Raw genomic sequence first — 22470 nt, 5'->3', positions numbered from 1 at the left:
CTCACATTCTTAAATGCATTAGGTACTTCTGAGGGACTGAAGGGTGAGGTCTAGAGCTAACTTCCCCAAGTATATTACTTGCAATATGAAGACAAATAGCAAATTCCTAACTGTATTACTCAACTCTCACTTTTTTCCCACTTTGTCTTAAGATAAAAGTTCTAAACTGTTTCTTGCTCTTATTTTCCTCTCAACTCCAAAATAAGCCTTGCTTGCCAAAGTATACATATATGCCCAGCCTTGTTGCCTTTATGGTTTTTTTGTTATTTGGGGATTTCCAGCAGAAAAGTGGTTTAGCTTTTGCTAGATGCTTTTCATTCCATTTCATTCTACATTAGGCTTCTACAATCTCACAGGAAGCATCCAAGATAATCAGTCATTTGATGTTCAATTCTCTTCTTTAAACTGCAGCCTCATGACAGGAAAAAAAAAACCAACCTTAACACTAGGGTAGCTAGACCAATGCAGAATTCTAACCATAGGGCCATTCTAACCATAACTCCCTTCTAAGTCGAAAACTAAAAAGCTTAGGCAAGTTCCAAACAAACAGTGCAGGCTGAAAGGAGCACTGGGTGCACATTAGTTAATACAGCTTGCTTTCAGGACATTGTCCCAGAGACACAGGAATCATGACATTCTACCACTGGTACTCCTAAAACTGGAAGAAGTATCATAATTCATCCTTCCTTCACCCCCCCAAAAAATTATCTTCAGGGCATTAGACAAAACACAGTAAACAGAGATTGAGAAGAGTTAACAGAACATGTTTGCATATTTTTGTTACCATAATGACTTCTCCACTATTTTGGTCCTGAAAACCTCCTCCTGGTCCAGGTTTACAGTACAGTAGCAATCCCTCATCTTGTTTGGCCCCGGATACGTAGGAAGATTTTTGGCTTCGCCTAGAGACAAGAAAGAAAAAACAGAAGGATTACATATTAAAATGTTGTCCATAAAGTGGTCATCTGTCAACCAATTCAGTGTCAGCAACATGGCTAAAGCAAAGCATTGCATTATACTTTTCTTCCCAAATGTGAAGTCTCTAGTAAAGTTATCAGCACTACTCTTTTTCCAAGGCAGCAGCTCCTGACAGTCACTGAGTTCAGAGCTCAGCAGCAGCCAGCAACAACTCAGCAGTTTGTTTGTGTCCAATTTATTCCCATGTATAAGGGTTCATACCATGTCCTTCCAGATTTGTGTTTAGGTTTTGATCAGTCCTCCCATAAGACACCAGAAACACAATATCACACAGTCATAAAACCCACTGATTTTATCCTAAAGGCAGTACAGGAAGACAGCAAATGAGGACTGACCCCAGCTCCACCACTCTCTACAGATGTGGAGATGGAAAACAGTCACTGTAGTTACAGTCAACAGCCTTACACCACACATGGGACTTCAAAGGAACTGATGAGGTAATTAGCACTTCTGAAGATGCCTAAGACCCTTGCACAAAGGTACCATGCAAGCCATGAATATTCTTCATAATAAACATTTATTTGCAAACTGCAACAAGAAATGTGTATGTATGCTATATTTAACAAAAAAAGGAAAACAAAACAAAGCAAAAAAAAAAAAAAAAAAGGCAGGATTAAGGAACTAAGTGTAACCAAGAGACTACAAAACACGAGCACAAAACAAGCATAAAACCACAGCTTTCCTCTCTACATATCCATTAATAATCAAATCTGAGCACTACATTTCCTTGGAAGACCGATAAAATCAGAACTCTCAGACAGGAAACTAGTAATAGTCCTTATGGCTTTGCTAAAGCACCCTAGCACTACATGGATGAATGATTTAATTCTAAAGACAAAACTTGGAACTCTCAAAGAATGACTAAATGTAAGTCTACAATGCATGTGGCCTTGTTTACCTTCCCTCTTCCAGAACTTGGAGATTATTAGCACATACCACAGGAACTAGATAATTTTTTTTCCTGGGAAAAATACAAGGAACAAAAATAAAAAATAAAAAACACACACACAAAAAAAGCCCCACACAAGAACAATACAATAAATAAACAGAAAATGAATAAATAAAAATCATATAGAATAGAATCATAGAATCAGCTGGGTTGGAAGGGACCTCAGAGATCATCAAGTCCAACCCTTGATCCACTACCGCTGCGGTTCCCAGACCATGGCACTGAGTGCCACATCCAGTCTCTTTTTAAATATCTCCAGGGACGGAGAATCCACTACTTCCCTGGGCAGCCCATTCCAATGTCTGATCACTCTCTCCGTAAAGAAGTTCTTTCTAATATCCAACCTAAACCTCCCCTGGCACAACTTAAGACCATGCCCTCTTGTCTTGCTGAGAGTTGCCTGAGAAAAGAGACCAACCCCACCTGGCTACACCCTCCTTTCAGGGAGTTGTAGAGAGCGATGAGGTCTCCCCTGAGCCTCCTCTTCTCCAGGCTGAACACCCCCAGCTCCCTCAGCCTCTCCTCATAGGATCTGTGCTCGAGTCCCTTCACCAACCTCGTTGCCCTCCTTTGGACCTGCTCCAGGACCTCAATCTCCTTCCTGAACTGAGGGGCCCAGAACTGGACACAGGACTCAAGCTGTGGCCTCACCAGGGCTGAGTACAGGGGCAGAATCCCTTCCCTGGACCTGCTGGCCACACTGTTCCTGAATGATGTTAAACACATTAGAAGAAACAGCCAAAGATTGTGCATTGCTTTTTCCGTATCTCCAGTGCTGAAATGAAACCTCAGCAGCAGCAGCAGCAGCAGCAGCATGTCACATGTGTGTGTGTATTACTGATAACATGTGCAGGCAACATGAGGTTTGCAGCTGGCAGCAGTCTGATCAAAAAAATCTAAACAAAGTGAAATGCTCCTTTATAAGATGTGGATGAGTCTGTTAATGACAGTCCCTTCCAACCCCTAGCATTCTATGATTCTCACAAACCACTTGTATATGGGTGATCATATATATGTTTTCTAAAGCTAATCATAGAACATATATAGAGGCATTATTTCACACCACAATGGCTCATTTCATAGTTTTCCTAAGGAAGTTTGCCCTCTCAGCTGATGCAACTTGATTGCAATTCTTCCCACTTCCTTCAGAGTTGTAAGACACTGTATTTAAAAAAAAAAAAAGCTCTCTTCGTTGTACTTTGAAGGTGTGACTAGAACACTGTTGGCATGCCCTGTGTGGCTTTACAGTAAGCTGAAGTGTTAGCAATATTTTAACTGCAGCAGCTCTAGCCAAAAATATATGGAGGATTATTGATGGCTTGCTCAGCCCACGCTGGGCTGTTCTGCCACGGTAAACCCCCAACTTTTGCTAGTTTTACAAATCCAATGTGTTAGCCTCACGCAGGCTTAAGTCTCAGTGTGTGTGTCCTCTCCCCAAGTCCCAAACATCCAAATTTCTCTTGTCTGTTCTCAGATTGCAGTCACATGAAGCCAGCCTCTTTTCTGGATGACTGGGTAGAGCTCCCCAGAGAGCACAAGTGTGCGTGTCAACAGGAAGAGTTTCAATAGCAGAACGATAAGGAAGTCTTCCTCTGGGGCTGGCACACTATTCTCATGGCCCTTCCAACAGAATGGGACAAAACTTTTCATGCTTAAAATTAAAACAAACAAACAAAAAACAAAACAAAAACCCACAGCTTCCCCTTTTCTGCATTCTTCCACTCCTTAATTCAGCACAAACACACACACACAAAACCAATTCCAGCTTTTCTGATTTTGATTTTCATTTTTCTGAAATGTACAACAATCACATAAGTGCTAAAAGTTAATACTTAGACAGGTCAGAGCACTCTAGGAACTGTATATTAAAAACTCTATTCTCTTTGCTAAGACAGAGTAGAAAACCCACAATATTGACACCTAAATGCAATGCAAAAAATAACACCATTTAGCATCACTAGAGAATGTCTGCCTGCAGAACCTATACAGCAAATTCAAGCTTACTACCAGAGCATTAGAAAGTGGAGCACAGAGGGAAGATAGAAGACATTTTACAGTAAATTCTTTCTTCAAACTGGAAAAAAGCCCTGAAAAACCACTGAAACTAGAACAAGGGATTAATTGACCAGCCCAATATATTAATCATGTTACTGACTTGAGTAGGAGAGAAAAAAAAAAATATGGTTTCTTCCCAATGCTGGCAGCAGCCAATGGCTGTTTAGATTCCTCTAGCACTGAGCAGTTGAAAAAGAAAAATTTGTCAAGCTTTCAAGCATAGCTAAAGACTCAGCTCTCTAGCCAGACATTTTATGTCAACAAACTCTGCTAGAGCTTCACTTGCTCTTTAGATTCCTCTAAGACAAAAACGTTACCTCTGCTGCACTGCTACGAAGCTGAACAATTTGCTTGGTACATTTTTGGTTCTGCCACTACTGAAAAAAAAAATAAAAATAGAAAGTTCAGAATACTTGATGCAGTCATGAAGCAGTTCCATATTCTCAACATCTATAGCTGATGAGATCATTTAATTTGGGAAAAAATTTCATCGTTTTATCTGTCTGTTTAGAAGAGGTATATTCATTGAGTATTTTCAAGAGGCAGCTTTGTGAAGATTTGTGAAGTACCTGTCTGCTGGAGAGGGTTTGCAGACAAAAAGTCAATAGCCACACCTCTGAAATCTTCAGTTTTCCACTTCTGCTAAAAAGAAACATAATGTTTCTTAAGGTGTCCAAGACCTTGACAGTTTAAAATCCACAACCACTTTGCTTTGGAGCATAAGGCTTCCAATTTGGAGCCATAGAGGCAAGATAATCAGAGCAAATTTGCCATAGCTTTTTTCTGTCCCAGCAGTTCTAATACACGTGGTCCCAATTTAACCGTGCAATGCATTCGACTTGCTGCCGACTTCTTAAGCACAGCAAAGCTGATTTTAACTACAGAAAAGTTATCATTAGGTATTTTGGACATTCTTAAAAAAATAGATTATACACTTCTAAATACTTCCCTGACTTGTTATCTTCTCCCCCCAGACACTGGGTTACCACAGATTAAAAACATACTCCTGCTGAGCTTGAGCTGGGCAGAGGGAACACAACAGGCTGGAAAAAGGGGAAGGAGAAACTCAAAACTATATTCATCTCCCTTCTTCCTTCCAACATTATACATTTCCACCCTGCTAAGACACTGACAATAAAACAGAAGCAAGAAAAAGGCTCTCCTGAAAATACTGCAGAGAAGAGCACTGCTTAGATGTTTGCGAGCACAATTGGTAAAAACATGAAAAACACTGAATATGTTTCTAGGAATAAGCAAATATATAAATACACGTATGCCTTTTCCTTAAGGTTTTGCCACCTTACATTTTTTGAAGCATATGGTATTTTAAATTGAATTTAGATAACGTGGCATTATGTCCTCATTGCTTTTCACATATTTCCCCCCAGGTGCAACTCAGAGCAGTGAATGCACAACAGCCAGGCATTATTTCTACCTATTGGAACAAAATTTGCTGCTTGTAGCAGCAATATATTTGATTTTATTGAGATGGCACAGGAGAATAATTTCCCAAAACATTTTGGAAAACAAATAGAAAAACAAAAACCTACCTCAAAAAAAACCAAACAACCCAAACAAAAGAAGCTGATCGTTCAGTGCCACAGCATTTGACTACAGGCAGCATGCTGAAGGATGAGTACAAAACCCAAAAGTACTTAAAATCCTAAAGGGGTAACATATCCAAACCAACAACTACTTTGGTTCTGCTAAATTCAGAAACACTCTCCAGAGAAGCTCATAGGCAAACATGTCAAGAATAAAAACAGAGCAGTGATGTACAACAGGATGAAAAGCTTCTCCTGTTCTACCATAAGATCTCTATACCCATACAAATGCTAGAATCTGGAAGAGAAAAAAAAACAAAACAACCCAAACAACTAATTGAAGCACTCCCTTCAAGTTTTCTTTCTTCTGAAAAAGCACTATTCTTATGACATCCACAGATCAAGAAAAACCTGAAAAATTAAATGTGTGTAGTACACACAGCTCTGTAAAGTGCCAAGATACCAGCATGTTCATAACCATTACTTATAATTAAAATGGAAACATAATGGAAACCACTCAGTGACAATTAAAGCATGCACATTACATAGGAGCATATTAACTTTTTTGTCTGTGCATGAAATCAAAGAGAACGGCTGCAGCTGCATTAACACTGAATGTTGAGAAAGCAGTTAATTAGCAAGGTGTGCTTTTCAGGGGTGGAAATGAAGTGAGAGGTATGATTGCAACACATCAAGAAGGATATATTGAAAAAATAACCCCTTTTAATATTACACTCTTCATAGTTAGAAAATTCAATTCACAGAAACCAATTTTGTTACTAAACAGCCAGTGTGATAATTACATGAAATTAACAGCATGTTTGAAAGCAGAACGTGCAGTTACATTTGTATACAATTCCTTTATGTAGATGTGCTGTGTGCACCTCTCAAGCGGGTAAGTTTCAATTCCTTTTTTTGCATTTCCAAATAGGAAAAAGCAATAGTGAAGTTCAAAAACCAGTGTACCCACTGTGCAACTCTGGAGTTATGCAAGTAGCTCAGAATCCTTGTGTACTTTTGTAGTAATGTAAAAACACTAAATGTTTTTTAGGCAATGCATAAGAGTCAAAAATGTTCTTTCCCATGTATATCAGTCATACAACACAAAATTAAGAATAAGACAGAATTTATAAATATCTAACCAAGAAAATTGATCTGTTAAAATAGATATTTGTTTTCCAACAGATGTGGCTATAAACATTTTGTCTAGCCATCTTTCTTTGCTTTAAGTGTAGCTATGTATGTATGCATGCATGCATACACACACATACACACTTTGCTCTCCTGGAGAGACAGATTGCATTAGATTTCTAAACCAGGTCAAAACCAGCCATCTGTGAACAGATTCTGATGATCTGGAAAATGAGATTTTTAGATGACTGTTCTTAATCTAAGCCCTTGCCTGCCAGTCTCTTTCCACGTGAAATGATTGTCACATTAGAAGACTCAGGGAAAGGACTTTCTCAACAAAACAACACTGACAACCTTAGCAACAACCCCAGAGCAACCTGACACCACAGCCAATATTGCTTCAGCAAGGAAACAAAGCACACTACATTAATTACAACTTTCTAGAGAAGAGCATCATGTGGAAACCTTCTTGTCTTACGGGCAATAAGCAGCATCAACCCCATATCCTTCAGCACTGGAGACTACCACCAGCAACTTCCTTGTGAAAAACTAATTAAACCTGCTTAGCCCTGGTACTCTTAGTGGCATTTTACTGCCTTCACAGCATAGTGATGGGTATATTTGGTATCTGTTAAAACCACTTCAGTCCACTTCACCAGCATACACAGTACAATACTACTATAATATCACCACCTTCTCCTCTTACACAATTAAATTTTTTCTCCTCTAGTTAGGTACCTTCAAACAGATCTTCCTTCCTTTGATCTGAAACTTGTCCTGAGGCAGCAAATGACAGACCTTTCTGTCAGCTGTAACAAAAGCTAAGCCCATTCAGCTACAGGCCTCATGGTGGACAGATTCAAACCTCTCCCTCAGACTGGCCAGTAGCTAAATTCCGTCTTTGCTATACCCATATGAACGGACATCCCAGTTCTCCTTTTGCAGTCCAAAAAAACCTTCCAATTATCTTGCTTTTACTGTTCTGGACGTATGAGAAGCAGCTGAGAGTATCTTCATTGGTGAGCAATGAGAAGTTGCAGGCTGAGAGCCTTTCTTCTCTTGTAAGAGTCAACAAACGCCGAGGAAGCTCATAAGATCTTGTCATGACCTCAAGTACTTAAGTGCTCACAGCATACAGGCTGTTAATCAAATCCCAGGGCTGGGAAGAGACAGATCTATACACAAAGTTACATGGGAGCCACTTGCAAAATTAAGATTTCAGTTCATACCAGAGGAGAAGCATAATTCTCCCCAACTCATTAAGTCAACTGGTTGTGTGCTACTTGCCAATACCATAGTCTAATAGCAGGAATCAAGTTTCTCTAAAGATTCCCTTGAGATGATGGTAACTTAATACCACCAAAAAAATTTATATGTACAGTCCAGCTGTTTTTTAACAACACTAACACTATTTTGTGTAAATGGACGCTTTGAAGAGAACATTTTGAAGTAATATATTGCCAGAAAAAAGTGGTAGCATTCAAATTTTCATTTTTCCTGTGGCACTCTGGCATTAGCATTCCAAGTTTCTCTCATGTGACTAGTATTTCTGCAGAAGAACAAATAGATTAATGTTAATTAATGTTATACTCAGGATTCACATGTACTTTTCGATCCAGCTTGTATTTTGAAGATTATACTTTGCATCACTACACTTCTGAAGCAACTTCCCAGCTGCATTAGAGGCTCTTGAGGTTTCCTCCCCCACTGCCATTTATGTAGGGACTGGCTACAGGTTCTTCTACACCTCTGAATTGGGACTTTCATTTAAATTGGTGGCTTACAGAATTTTTTTATATTTTCTTTTGTTCTGTTTGAGATGGCGGCTTTGGTTTGTATTTTGGTTGTATGTGTTTGTCAGGTTTTTGCTGGAACGTTTTGGGTTTGGTGGGGTTTTTTTGGGTTTGGGGTTTTTTGTTAAAAAAAGAAAAAATTACTTCCTGCAGTTATAGGAGACCTTCTCTCAGCAAAGTTTAAGCCCCTGAACATCTGCTGTGGCAGGCCATGTGGGAGAAGATTCAGGCTGCAGGAGGAACAGAGTAGCTGAGAGGAAATAACTTTAAACAGGCTATTCCATCATGGAGCTGATCTGGGCAAACAGCAAGAAATTTCAGTTATTTTTAGAAAAACAGTATGAGACAGGAAATACAAGCAAATAACTTACAACATCAAACAAAACGTGACCAAAATCCAACATCAATTCAACTGCTTCCCTTTGGGGAATTTCTGGAGTCTGGGATTACTATAGAGCAACTATCTGAAAGTTAAGACCCTTCTCATCACTAAAGAACAAAAGCATAAGCATAAGCAGCATAAGCAAAAACACTTTCTGTGAAAACAAGTATCTTAATCTGCCTTCACTTACATTACTCATATACAGAACCAAAAGGCAGGTCACAAAAAAAATTATTTATGTACATGCCATTTTAAAAAATGTAGATCAAAGAGTTATAAATGAGGTGGGAGGGTAAATAAAAAATTTTTTTTTAAAAACCAAACAAACCAAGCAATGAGAAAGGTATGAATGATGGTCTCTTTCTCCTCCAGGGCATTAATCACTTCTATGACAACAAGCGAAACCAAAAACTTTTACAATGACACAAAAAATACAAATGTGTGCAAGGTTGTGTTTTGCTTAGATTAAAAACCATTAACTAAAATAGTGATTGCTGAAAAGCTGGAGTCTTAACAGCAATGTTATGAAACTGTAACAGTTTCCTCTAATGATCCCCCTGTCTGACAATTGCTCTTGCTTCACCAAGAGTTTCACAGGTTCAAGTTTAGATGAAGTTCTGTTTGTCCCTTTGACCCCACAATGTTCTAAACAAAAAAAGAAAACCGAAAAAAACACCAACCAAAACCCTAACTATTGAGAAACAGGGTGACTCAGAGCAGTACAGTTGAAGGGAATCTTGAAAACCACCTAAGATTTAGGAATTAACTGAGCAAAGAGCATCTTCCTCCATATTTAGAACACTATTCTTATTACAAAATTAATCTCTGTGAGAAAGAAAGGTTTCAAAATCTCCAGCTTGTTTTATTTTACCCTTTCTTCAGAAACAGTGAAAAACTTGCTACAAGATCACACTGATTTTGCAATGTAAAGATTCAAATTCAGAAACATCCTTCTCCAAACTTGTAGTAATTAGCCTCTCTTAAACCCAGTAACAGGCAACACTACAACTACTTCAAACTTGACATGGTCTTGATATTTCATTAGTCTACATATTCCTCATCTGTTCCTTCAAACACAAAGAGCATCATACGAACAAAAGAACAATGTAATAGGAAATTCTTAATAGCAACAAAGGCATGGTCATAACTAGTTCTCAGACTATGTGATTATAGATGAGTTTTGAATAAAAACATTAAATTAAGGAAACAATTTTCTAGTTGCAGACTTTGGCAGCTGACAAAAGCTATGTTGCAAACATGCCTCTGTACTGAACAGAGTGCTCAGATGAGGACATCATTGAAGTAATTCACTATTTTTGTTTTGCTTTACTAACTGGACCTTCATTTAAAAAGCACTTTTTCCACTAGAGTGAAATAAAAATAAATCCCACTTGGCCATTCCTGATATTGGTGCTTTACATCATCTACAGATGACTTACACATGCACGTGGACTTCAAAAGTATTTCAAATATTTTTTTTTCACTGTTGACTAGCCTGTATTACACAGATGAATGCTGACAATGCACAAGATTTTACATAGATGCTGCTGGTTTCTTGTTGATTAATAGGGCAGCAAGCTAGCAAACAAACCCAACAGCATCTCTCCTTACATTTTAAGATGTTTATAAGTATTTGGGATGACTAACAAAACAATCACTTGCCAGTTTGTAGTGTTGTGCAATTAAACTCTTCAGACTGCAACTGAGCAAGGATACACTGCAACTGATCTATCAACCTATTGATTTTTTTTTGGAGAGGAGGACAACATGCCTCCCCCATGAAGCCCAGACTACCTTAACTACTGCCACCACAATTTACTACAAGAATTCCTAGAAGCAGCTAGTTGCAAACCAGCTACATATTGAGAGAACTGGACCCTCACCAAGATCCTAACCATTCAAACTGCTGTGTCAGTGGGCTCACTACAGAACTTTTTTATTTTAAACACACATTAGCACAGGATTCCCAACTTGGAGAAACACAATTTTTGATTAGAAAGCACAGCCAAAGACAAACTGACCCAGGTAGGGAAAGAAAGGAGAAAGTCAGCTACCACTGTCTTCCATGTTTGCACTTTTGCAGACTTCAGAGTGCTGAAGCTTGTCAGAAGAGACAAGCTGCAAGTCCTTGTGCCCAGAATGCATGAAAAGAGAATACTGACAAATTCAGTCAACAACTCATCTCCAAAGTGCAAGGATTTCCATGTAATCCTGTTGCTTTGGGATTTTGTCCTTGTTTTCAAAGGGCAAATATTTTCCCTACTCAAGTATGAAGTGAGCTTCAAGAAAAATGGGTGTATTCTGGTATGACTTTATTAAATTACCTTTTCTTCATAAGGTCCCTCTCAAAACCAACTATGCCATCCCTTCTTAGAAGAACAGCACATTCAATATTCAACTCATCTCAGTATTTTCAGATTTCAATTAGGCATTATTATCATTATCTAAATATCATTTACATATTTAAGCAATGAGTGTTCTCCCTCCCAAGAGTGTTCTTGCAAGGAATATATACTGCTTCCCCCTCTCCCCCTGGTGCTTATTCAACATCCTCTCTTGTTAAAGTGGTCCTTTGAGTCAGCGGCAGTTAGATTGCTTGACTAGCAAGTTGAGCTAAATTGTTAAGATGTTAATAAGATGTATTTCCACCTTTGCCAAAACAAAAGGCAACAACAGACTTCTTCACAATGAGAAAGAGGAGGTAATGACGGTAGAGGAACACACTGACAGCCTGAAAATGTTTAGCAGAAGTTTTAAGAACATTCTAAAATATTTTCACATCTGTTGACAGCAGAATAACAAAGGAACAGTTAGCTAGTGTATGTGGCAGGGAAAGTAAAGTTTTTTCACTTCTTCAGTATTACTATTTTGGATCCAAATAGGCCACTTAATTCTGGAGTGAGGATTAAAACCAGAAATCAAATGTTGCAATTTTTTGCTTCATTTTCATACAAATTGAATAGTATTATTAAGCTTCTTCACTTCTAAATTCTTCTTCAATTCTGCACTTCTAGTGCAGTAGTAATGGTGATGTTTCCTCTCCTCCAACAGTGCCCATTGTTCACAGTGCAAAAATCCATACAGCTCTGAACTATGTGTATATGAATAGACTTAAGTATTTGATAGTTTGCTGCTTGTAAACTCTAAATACAAGGTGTGATGTTCTACCCACCAATGTGGAACTGACTGATCCGTGTTAAGCAAAACTATCAGTTGAAAACAAATGAGAAATCCCCCATCCAAGCTTCTACCCTGAGCAGTAGTTGCTAGGGAAGGACTCTTACAAGCAAACTAATTTCATATGCACGAAGGAATAGAATCATAGAATTGGCTGGGTTGGAAGGGACCTCAGAGATCATCAAGTCCAACCCTTGGTTCACAACCGCTGCGGTTGCTAGACTATGGCACTGAGTGCCACATCCAGTCTCTTTTTAAATATCTCCAGGGAAGGAGAATCCACTACTTCCCTGGGCAGCCCATTCCAATGTCTGATCACTCTCTCCGTAAAGAAATTCTTGCTAATATCTAAACTAAACCTCCCCTGGCACAACTTAAGACCGTGCCCTCTTGTCCTGTTGAAAGTTGTCTGGCAAAAGAGACCAACCCCCACAAATACTTAAGCATTCACTTGTTCTTGCTTGACCTGAAGTCACAAGGGTCAGGTTCCCATCTCACAGTATACAAGCTGATGCACTCTGGCTAAAGCTTTAAACCCAATGTACTCATCTCTGCACCAAAGAAGTAACAGCCAAAACACAGGGTCAGGTTGTCTTCAGAGGAAGCCTATGAAGTAGGAGCAAACAAGCTTTGAAGAGACACAGCTCTCTCATTTCAGTGGTTATTCTTACAGAAATGGGACCAAAATTGAAAATAAATTTTGTTTGCAGGTAGTCACCCAGGCTGAGCATTCTTCAAAACTGCCAATGATTTTAGGAAGCTGGGCAGTCCCTGAAAGCTGCTCATCCACACCCATGAAGTTCACCCAAAGTTGAATTTTTATTATCTGTTTAGACACTACGTGTTTCACACGGAATGAAAGGAAATCTAAGAATACGAACTAGCACAATGGTTGTGAGTGTCTGATAGCTGTAAGAATCAGCTGAAAATTGAAGCCAGAACGGGACCACCACCAAAAAGCTACATTAAAAAAAAAACAAAAGCAAAAATCCCACTAACAAACAAACAAAAAAGCAAAACAACACACACCCAAACACTAAACTCTTCTTTTTGCACCCCACTGGTCTGCATATTTATCTACTCTATGAGCATAATCATGCGGACATATTAAAACACTGCTAACTACTCACAAGATGGAAAATGCTGTTCAAAAGAGACAGAATCAAAGTTTAATGTGGAACATTGATTACCTTTACTCCTACTCAAGGTCTCCTCTGTGTCCTACAACAGTGTTTACAGCCATTCATTTCACAGCTTCCATCCCTTCACACTGTCATAACACTGCCTGTCTCTCAAGGTACAAACCAGACATTGCTCCCAGGGATGGATAACCCAGGGATATTCATATGATTCAACATTCTACACAATTTAGGTGCTTACTGCTCACACAGGTTCCTGCACAAGATGATTCAGGACACAAACTTAATTGGCTTTCCTGAACAATTGTCTGAAAGAATTCCTCTTGCTGTCCATGGGCCAGATGGGGAGCCCAGCCAGCTAACATCAGTGCCCTGGTTTAACTGTTTATAATCACACAGTACATATTTTCTCACCTTTCTACTTGTGATCTAGCTACCTTGTATTTTGACAAGGTTTGTCTTTTCAGCCTGCTATTTGCCATAATGAACCACCAGCCCTAAAACCTTCTAATACCAACAATCTTCAGAACAACATATAGCACAATAAGGACTGGACACTGACTCTCCTGATGTTGTTTGAAACCTCCATCAGATAATCCTTCAAACATTTCCAGGTACAGATAATTCTGCAAGCAGTTTCTGCCCCAGACACTTCAAGTTCAATTCAAGTACCATAAGAGATAATTCACATGTCAATAATTGTGTTACTACCACTATTTAAAATTCATGTTTCACAAAGTTCAAGCTGCTACCACAACTGCAACTCAGCTTTTGCTCTTAAAAGCATAATGAAGGAAGCTTAAGTTTAATCCAGATGTACTTCAGCACACTGAATAACTTTGAATTCACCCACCTTATAGCCAATTCCTTGCTAGTACCAAGAGTCCGAATTTAATACACTAATTTCAGTGAGTATTATTTACCACTGCTATAAAACTGTTTTCAATATAATGATGCTGTAGAACTCAAAAGGCAAGCAGAAAGGGGCAGGGGGGAAAGCATGTAACTGGTAAGTATGGCATCAACCTGCAGTGCAATTTATTTTTTAAACAAGATTTCAAACAGTGACTAATCTGATCTTCCTGAGAGGGGGAACATCACATGAATCTTGGCCTGAGGAACAAACCTAACCAAGAAAGAATGACTCATTGTGCAGGCAATGTGATGAGAACCAAATGCTAAATTATCCAACTTCAGGAACTAGAGGAAGAGAAAAAACATTTACTTCTTCACTCCTCAGTCTAGATAACACAGGAACAGTAGTGCAGAAAAACAAGCAAGAAGAGGCTGAGCATGGTCATTTATTTATAAGCTGTGATCAAAACCACAGAGTTCAGAAGTTAGTGTAGCTGTGTGCACCTAACATACATCACTGATATTAGTAGCCAAGATTCTGAAGAAAAAGTAAGCCAAAACCACAGTACTCCCTTGTAATTTCTATAAAAGCTCAGAAAATCCGTATTTACAGGGAAATGTATAACTTTCCATGAAATGTTTGTAATACAGCTCTTAGCTTTTTATGCAAAGTATAAGGCAGGGTATCAAAAATGGAAAGTGACCTACTTTCCTTTTCTAAACAATGAAAAGTGTTGATGTAATAAAGCTCAATGTTAGTTTTCTTTTATTCTTCTAGTTTCAGTTCACAAGTTAGTCATATCAGCTGCAGAAGAGGGGATGAGCAAGACATACTGTCTGCAAAGCATTCTGTAGGTGTTAAGCATTTTGCATATTTACTACTGTGACAAATCAGAATTAATTTACCTACACAGAAGCAAGGAAATTAAAAAACATGAACAAGAGGGACAACTGGCAACAGCTCTGAAGTATATCTGTGAAGTTTTATTTTTATACGAGTGTTCCTTTCCACAAATTTGTCTAAGACAGCACAAACCTGCTCTGACTTTAGCTTCAGTGGCAGAGGTACAACTGGAGTGAGAGCTGTACCAACACAGAAAGCATTCCCTTTCATGAAATACTTAAGCCTACACATTCACATAGGATAAGGGAGGATTAAGCTTTTAAATGGGAAGGGCAGGTGAAGAATATTTGACAGGATGGAATTTTAAAGGCACAGCATTCCCAAAGATAATCCGACACAAAATATACTTAGAAATGTGATGTTAAGCTTAATTAACAAGCCTTATAGTACTGAAAACTCTTCCAAATCAAACCAAGGTCCTCATTCAGTCTTAGGGCTGACACAGATAGTGGCAATACTTTGCTTTAAAAACACACCAGCAGATCAATGGAGCACTGAAACTAAATTTATTCCTCAGCCCAATGACAAACAAGGACAATACACCCAAGTAAGTTTAAACTCCCAGCTTTGAATCTCCAGTTCTGTACTGCAACTACTCAGTCATCAAAAGCCCAGAAAACAAAACCTTGATCAACACTGTCCTCGCCAGTTTACAGCACACATCAAGGACTGATACCTTACTCCCACACACATCAGTTTATAGTAATTAATTTTTCAGGACTCAACAGAAGCGATATAACACATCATGTTCTTCTCCCAGATACAGCATGTACCAATTTTTATTACAAATGTAAAACTAAAAAGCATAAAGTCCTTTCATATTTATCCAGAGGATCAAGTGAAGCTATGATATCATATGCAGCCAGTGTCAGTAAGTATTTATATGCCAAGCTGTACTTGTCTAATATCCACTTGTCTTCAAATAATCTCCTGAAACTGCTGTGCAAATTCATGGCTTACAAAAGAACAGGACACTGAAGTCAGGGAACGCTTCTGATAATCGTGCAAAGTGAAGGTGATTTCTGGATTATATCACACACTTTCACTGACTTCAAGAAAGTTCCTCACTGACATTTACAAGAAACAAAACTTACAGCATGTAAACAGACATACCTATCCAAAGACACTTTGTTGGATAAAAAGATGCTCATTTTTACCTTTTAGGGTAGAACACAAGTTATATACAGTAGATGTATATAAATCCATGGGCATGCTGTAGCCATTATTTTTAATGCTGGGAGATGAGGATGAATATACACCAGACATTTGGCTACTGAAAAAAGACCAATGCTTCTTTACAAAGATCACCCAAGAATGGAAAGCCATTCAGCTTCAGTTGACCCCTTTCTCACTCCATGTAGTTTCAAAAATAGCCCATTTGTTTTCACAAAGCAATACCACAGAGCAGAGCTAGGCTGTGCAGGAGATGGGTATTCTTGTGCGAGGAGTTAGCTCTTTTGGTTGAAGATCTGGATGGCATCCCAGTTCTGCTGCAGACTCCATCTGTAGTTATGCTTGTCAGAGAGCTAACATCCATTCTCAAGCTACCTCCTTCTCTAGCACTTCACATTTAAAATGCAACTTATCCTTCCACTGTCCTGGTTTGGGCCAGGATAAAGGTGATTTTCTGTCTTGTGCTTTCGCTTTCAGCTTAGTCTCTTGTAAGTAGTTGCACTTGCTGAAATTAACAGCAAGTTTCTCAGACAGTGTCTGCTTCTAGGACTGATAACACTCGATGTTTATAGTTACACCTAGAGAATGGGATGCAGAGCCAAGGACACTGCTCAGCTCTGAGGAACATTTTACCCTCCAGAAGGAATAAGGAGGTCCCACCCGCAGCCCTGCTTTGGGGAGGAACAGACAAGACAGATGCCAGAATTGACCAAACAGAGTATTCCATCCCATACACGCCAAACTCAGTATAAATTTGAGGGACCACGAGAGCTTCCAGCCCTTTCTGCCTATCCTGCTTCCCTTTCTTCACCCATTCCCTGTTTCCTTCGGCATCCTGGGAGTATCATGACACTGTTGCTAACACCTAACCCAACTGCATGAGATGTTGTAGAAAAGGCATTTGAGGGGTAGCTACAAAGAGGCCTGAAGAGCTAATCCATCCTGACCAATGTGCATTACAAAAGGACTTTTGCACAGCAAGTAAAGATCAACATCTTCTTGGTCTGAGAAGCCCCTTGCCTACTTGTTTAGTAGCACAAATGGGAAGGAATGAAACACAAACCATGATTTACCAACACAGAGGAGCAGAAAACAAAGCAACTGGTCTTTTTGTTAAAAAGGCAAGGCAGACAAATAGCTCCCAGTAACAGAGAGGAAATAACATCACTGTTAGCAATGTACACTTCCAGCAGTACTGTCACACACAAAGTGCAAAAATCAGCTCCCAAATGTCTTGTTGTGGAGAAAACGCCAATTAAGGCATGAAAGAGGTATCATAACAGTTGTAAAACAAACTAGAAAAAAAAAAAAAAAAAAAAAAAAGCTTCATGACAGAAAACACTTTAACAGGAAAGAAAACTTCCATGGGAAGCTGCCTGAGGTATACCATATAAAACACAGGGATAGAGGAGTTCCAAGTAAACTAGCCCAAGCTAAGAAGATAAGGCACACAGAAAGAACAATCACTGATTGACTTGGATCTTTCTGTAGGTAGGGTGGCTCCTTTTTGTGTCATCCTGCTCTTCAGTTCTTTGTTCAACTCTACCCTCCCTCCCTGATTACCCCTTAATGCTCTCACCTGGCTACCCACCTCACTTACTTTACTTTTGAGACCTCTTACTTCAAATGATGATTCCTACAGCAAAGGTTTCCAGACCTAACGAGATACTTCCCCTTCATTTATATGGAAAGCCATGAAGACAGACTATGTAAACCAGTGCTAAATCTTGCAATGTTGGGGTTTTTTCAATGCATTCTTTGACAATCAACTTGTCTACTGTTATTTTTCCCTTTAATTCAACTGAACCCCCTGTGATTAAAGCTTATATTGGACAGCATCTCCTTTATGAGGTCTTGCATCCCGTACCAAAATGAAGTCTAAAATACAATCAAGAAACCCACATGGTAATCATTGGCTGTCCACATCAACTGTGCCCACACCTTACTCACTGTCAGCAACATTTATTCTTCATCTGATAAATATTTTCCCAAAAATAATATTTCCTCTAAGTTTCTTGGTGCACACATTGCACTTAATTCTGTACAAATCCATACTGTCAGCTGAAGAAACTACGTCACTGTCTCTCCATCTTCAGCGTTCCTCCTGAAGTCAAATACATCCAGCTATTGCCACTCCCTGATCAATAAGCTGATGCGGGGCATGGTGGGGCCATGATTTCTGTCACCAGGTTCAGCCAGCTCCCCAGCTGCCTCCCAACCACTGCACTCAGAGGCCAGAAGCAGCAGATGACATCCCCTCTACCAGACAATCCCCAGTTAACATTAAGTGAAGTGTGCCCTATTAACACACATCTCTCTGGCTATATTCAAATCCAGCTATGGAGGAGATATTCCAGAGCCATTGCATTGCCAAACCAACTCATTACAGTTGAAAAATCCCATTTCCCATCCTAAGCAGTGCATTTATGCACTGATACCCATGCGAGCTGAAGGTAAGCAGATCTACTAGAGTTTGTTAAAAATACTGTCTCGAGATTATTCACAACAGCTGTTTCCTCTTCAAGTTAGAGGAAAACAGATGGCAATATAACAAGAGCTAGATAATTTTTAAAAATTAACTCTAAAACATGACACTTGTACATGATTTCTTCCACTCATGCATCTCCAAATGGGATAGTAAAAAAAATGCCAAATGTTATTTTGCTGGTAGAATATACAACATCTTGATAGCGTAATTAACATATTAAAAACAAGGGCAGAACAAAGAATACATCAAACTGCAGAGAAAAACTGCAAGTTGCATAAAGCCCTAGATCACAAAGCTGTTGTTGTAGATGCCCTACAAAAACATTCAAAACATAGTTTATCTCCTTTCTCAAACACCTATAAAGCCTGACAGCATCAAGACAGTGCAATCGCAGGTGGGGACAACAGGGGTATATTTATTTTAATATTCATTAACAATTTCAATCAAGATTCAAAGGTTGGCAAGCAGCAGGAAAAATATTTAAAGTTGTACTAATCATTCCTGTTATCATGAGGAGATTTTATTTGTGTCCATCTGGCATCAACTGTAGCCCATCAGCTGAATTCCAGGCACATTCCATATACTTAAGAGTAGAATTCAAGAAACTATAAATACATCATTATAACATTTTAAACATATGTTGAGGGAGACTGTGTATTATAGAGCTACCGCATGTCGAAACAACTATTTAAAAGTTTCCAAAAATTCCTACCAAAACAGCAGTATTTTTGGACAGAGAGCAATGAATACTCAATTGGCGGTTCCTTCTACAGGACAAATATAGAGCAGAAGGAAAAATTTTGGAGAAAAATGAAAGCTATGCTTTTGACCACCCAGTTTAAGAAAACACAAAGTTTAGGGAAAGAGAGGAGCTTATCTGTTTTTATTTATATGCTTAGGGCTGAAATGTGTTATGCACTGTACTCCTGTAATATCAGCCCAGGTTTCAGGACCTACTAATGTCCATTAGATCAGAGTAGTGAAGGAAACAACACCACATTTCACTATTTTTCCAAGCAGGCTCTTTCCTAGAAGTGACTGTTCAGTTTGGTATATGTTGAAAAACTTAAATATTTTTTTCCAGACAGAAGTGGTTATTTATTTTAAAAACCAATGAAGTAGTCTCTGCCAATGCAAACATCTTTCCAAATCCCACTGAAGATATGCAGCAAAAATACTCCCACTTCTATCCTCCTACTCCACTAACATGCCAGGTACAAGCCTCAACCACCCATTCTATGAACATTTCTAACTAACTAGAAATTAAATAACAGTTAGACACCAGCTTTACAGAAACAGCAAAACTAGGCCAAAAGAAAACTTACATTATATGTATGTGTATCTATTTACACAAGAGAAAACAAAACCTGACAACCAAAACAAACAAGAGCCCAGCAAACCACATACATCCCTTGTGCCAGATGGCCAGAACATACAGAAACAAAGATGGTCCTAAACACATCTCTGGATAAACCGTACTGTATCATTGACAGCACAACCCAAGCTGTGATCACTGGGATTCTTCCACCTATAATTAACTGTAGTAATTTGTAAGCCAGTATGCCTCAAAACTGCAGAGCTTGTGGTTAGCAAAGTATACACACTGGAATACTGTTCTCCATAATAATATATGGCAAGTATATATAGTATATAATAATAAAATATACAAAAGATATAATTACCTGCATAATCTCTATTGCATTAACTAACTATAAAATTACATAGTTTATATTGTATAGCCATATATTATATAGAGATAAATGAAAACCTTACACAAATCTCAATCAAATTTTAACATAAAAAATCTGTTGACATTTTAGAACCTCTGATTTCATTTCTGACAGTACTTATTCTGTTTCTGGGTTTGTTTGGGGTTTTTTTGCTATGGCTTTATCTGAGTTACAGAATAGAGAGGGTCTTTTCTTCTTCAAGCATAATCAAACACCATACAATGCTAATGTTTAATTAGCTCAGACATACCTCTGAAGTGCATAGAATACTGAAAGTATAATACTGCAGTATTAAAAATGCAGGCAGTGAGGCAAACAATTACAGGAAAAAAAAATGTTTCCTGCTATTTCCTTCCACGCCATCTTGTCTTTCTGACCTCCATTCTAAGGGTAGAACATCACTGGATTTTGCAACTTGACTGCCATGTTCTTCGGTATACTTGTGATCTCAAGCAAGACAGTGAAGTCCTGGACATGCTCATGTACTCTCTAGCTTTGACTGTATGAATAAACTTCCTCTATTTATGGAAAGGGGGTACTAAATTAACTCTTGCCTTGGCATTTATCATCTACAAGCTTCATTCTCAAATTCGTGGGATATCATTTGTCCAGCAGAGTCTGCCATTCCAATCAAGTTGTGTAACTCCTGCTGGCATAGCTAATCAAAGCTGATGCATGTCCTGCAGAGAAAAAAAGCCCACAAACTGTTACTCTCTTGTGAACAATAAAACTCAGCTAAGTGGTGCTGAGACCGAGATTCCTCATTATCAGGTCTACATCCTATCTTGTTTTAATGGTACCTCTTCCATTTGCTCCTTTTTGTAAAGGTAAAGCAGATGTAAATACATGTATCGAAAATTTGTCTTGTAGATTAGAAGCTGTATTTCTAATCTTAGGCACAGATGCTGCCTTATTTTCTTCAGGAATCAGAGGTAAATGCTGTCAGTCAAACTTAAATTCAAAAGGAAAGAGACAGGGCATATGTACAGTTGATAACTGCAAAATAAGCACCTAAAATAAATCTGCCAAGGAATCCAATTACATCACTGAGCTTTAGCCAGTTACAGTGTACTTGAAGGAATGAGAAGGACACCCATGTAGCAACAAGCTTCTTTTCTCATCCCTTTGCTCCTCTGAAAGATTCTCATTAAAAATGCCTTATGACAATCACCTATATCAGGTGGGTTATCTAAAATAAAGTTCTCTTACTTGTTATCGCTAAGAGGTGCAAATTGCCAACAGCTCACACCCAGTGGAAGATTTCTGCCAAACAGATAGCCCAGCTCTCTGGTCTTCCCAGCAGGGAGGAAAAAGCCACTCTAACCAGATAAGCACATCCTTTCAACTTCTCTCCACTTCCACCTCCTTGCTGTACCCTTCAGCTCAGAGGCGTACCTCATCTAACCTCGACAGTGGCAGAATCAACACTGAGCTCACAGAAAACCCCAATACTAACACACTTAAGGCAGACAATAAGGAAGCATTAAATTACTTATTGTGCACTTTTCATGAGCTCCCTCTGCTTCTTGGTGTAGGGAGATCCTCTACTACTTTTTTTACATGACAGTTGTGAAAGCCTTTTCTCCTTTGTCCCCCACTCCCTGCAATTGCTGTCTCCTTAGATCTTTGTTGAACTTGATTCCCTGTCATCTCCCTGATCTTACACAAGCAAGACACCCTTAAACATACAGCAGTGCTTGCTGTTCTGCAGCAAGCAATCGCTGAACTTGCACAGTGCAGACGTTACATGCAAGTGAGGATAAAAATCTGAGCCAAATGTTTCTGTAAGAACATGCCTCAGAAACACTTCATAGTATTCTCTAGTATTTTCTCAAGTGAACCTCCGTGATAACGATTAAAACTAAAATTCAAAATTTTTTGCACGCTACATTTCACCTTTCTGAAAAGAGTAACACTGATAACCTCTTCTAGCTCTTTTAACCAGACAGAATTAAAAAAGGAATATTAAAGCACCACATTCCTAACTATAAAACGCTGGTCATGACCCTGCCCTTTATGAAAGCAGCACATTGCAAGTGCTGCTGCTATGAGACACCATACATTCGTCTTTCAAATCAGTAAGAAATTCAAATGCAAACACAACCCTTTCATCTTGAGTCCAGGTCTGCAGGGAGAACCACTGGTTGGAGCTCAGAAGCTGAGTTTTACACA

The 22470-nt window shown here is 38.8% G+C and overlaps 1 protein-coding gene across 2 annotated transcripts in view; it reads right to left on the bottom strand.

Moving 5' to 3' along the window:
- RASA3 (RAS p21 protein activator 3) overlaps window positions 1–22470 on the bottom strand; it is a 131808-nt gene that overhangs the window by 91869 nt on the left and 17469 nt on the right. For both annotated transcript variants that reach the window (XM_030466210.1, XM_030466200.1), the window contains exon 2: window positions 785–902. In XM_030466210.1, coding sequence (XP_030322070.1) covers window positions 785–902 — 118 coding nt within the window. The remainder of the gene's footprint in view (window positions 1–784; window positions 903–22470) is intronic.

The sequence above is a fragment of the Calypte anna genome, chromosome 1 (genome assembly GCF_003957555.1).
Source record: "Calypte anna isolate BGI_N300 chromosome 1, bCalAnn1_v1.p, whole genome shotgun sequence".
In the NCBI taxonomy this organism is placed as follows: Eukaryota; Metazoa; Chordata; class Aves; order Apodiformes; family Trochilidae; genus Calypte; species Calypte anna.
Note: the sequence above shows the minus strand (reverse complement) of the source record. Positions and strands in the feature narration are given on the sequence as shown.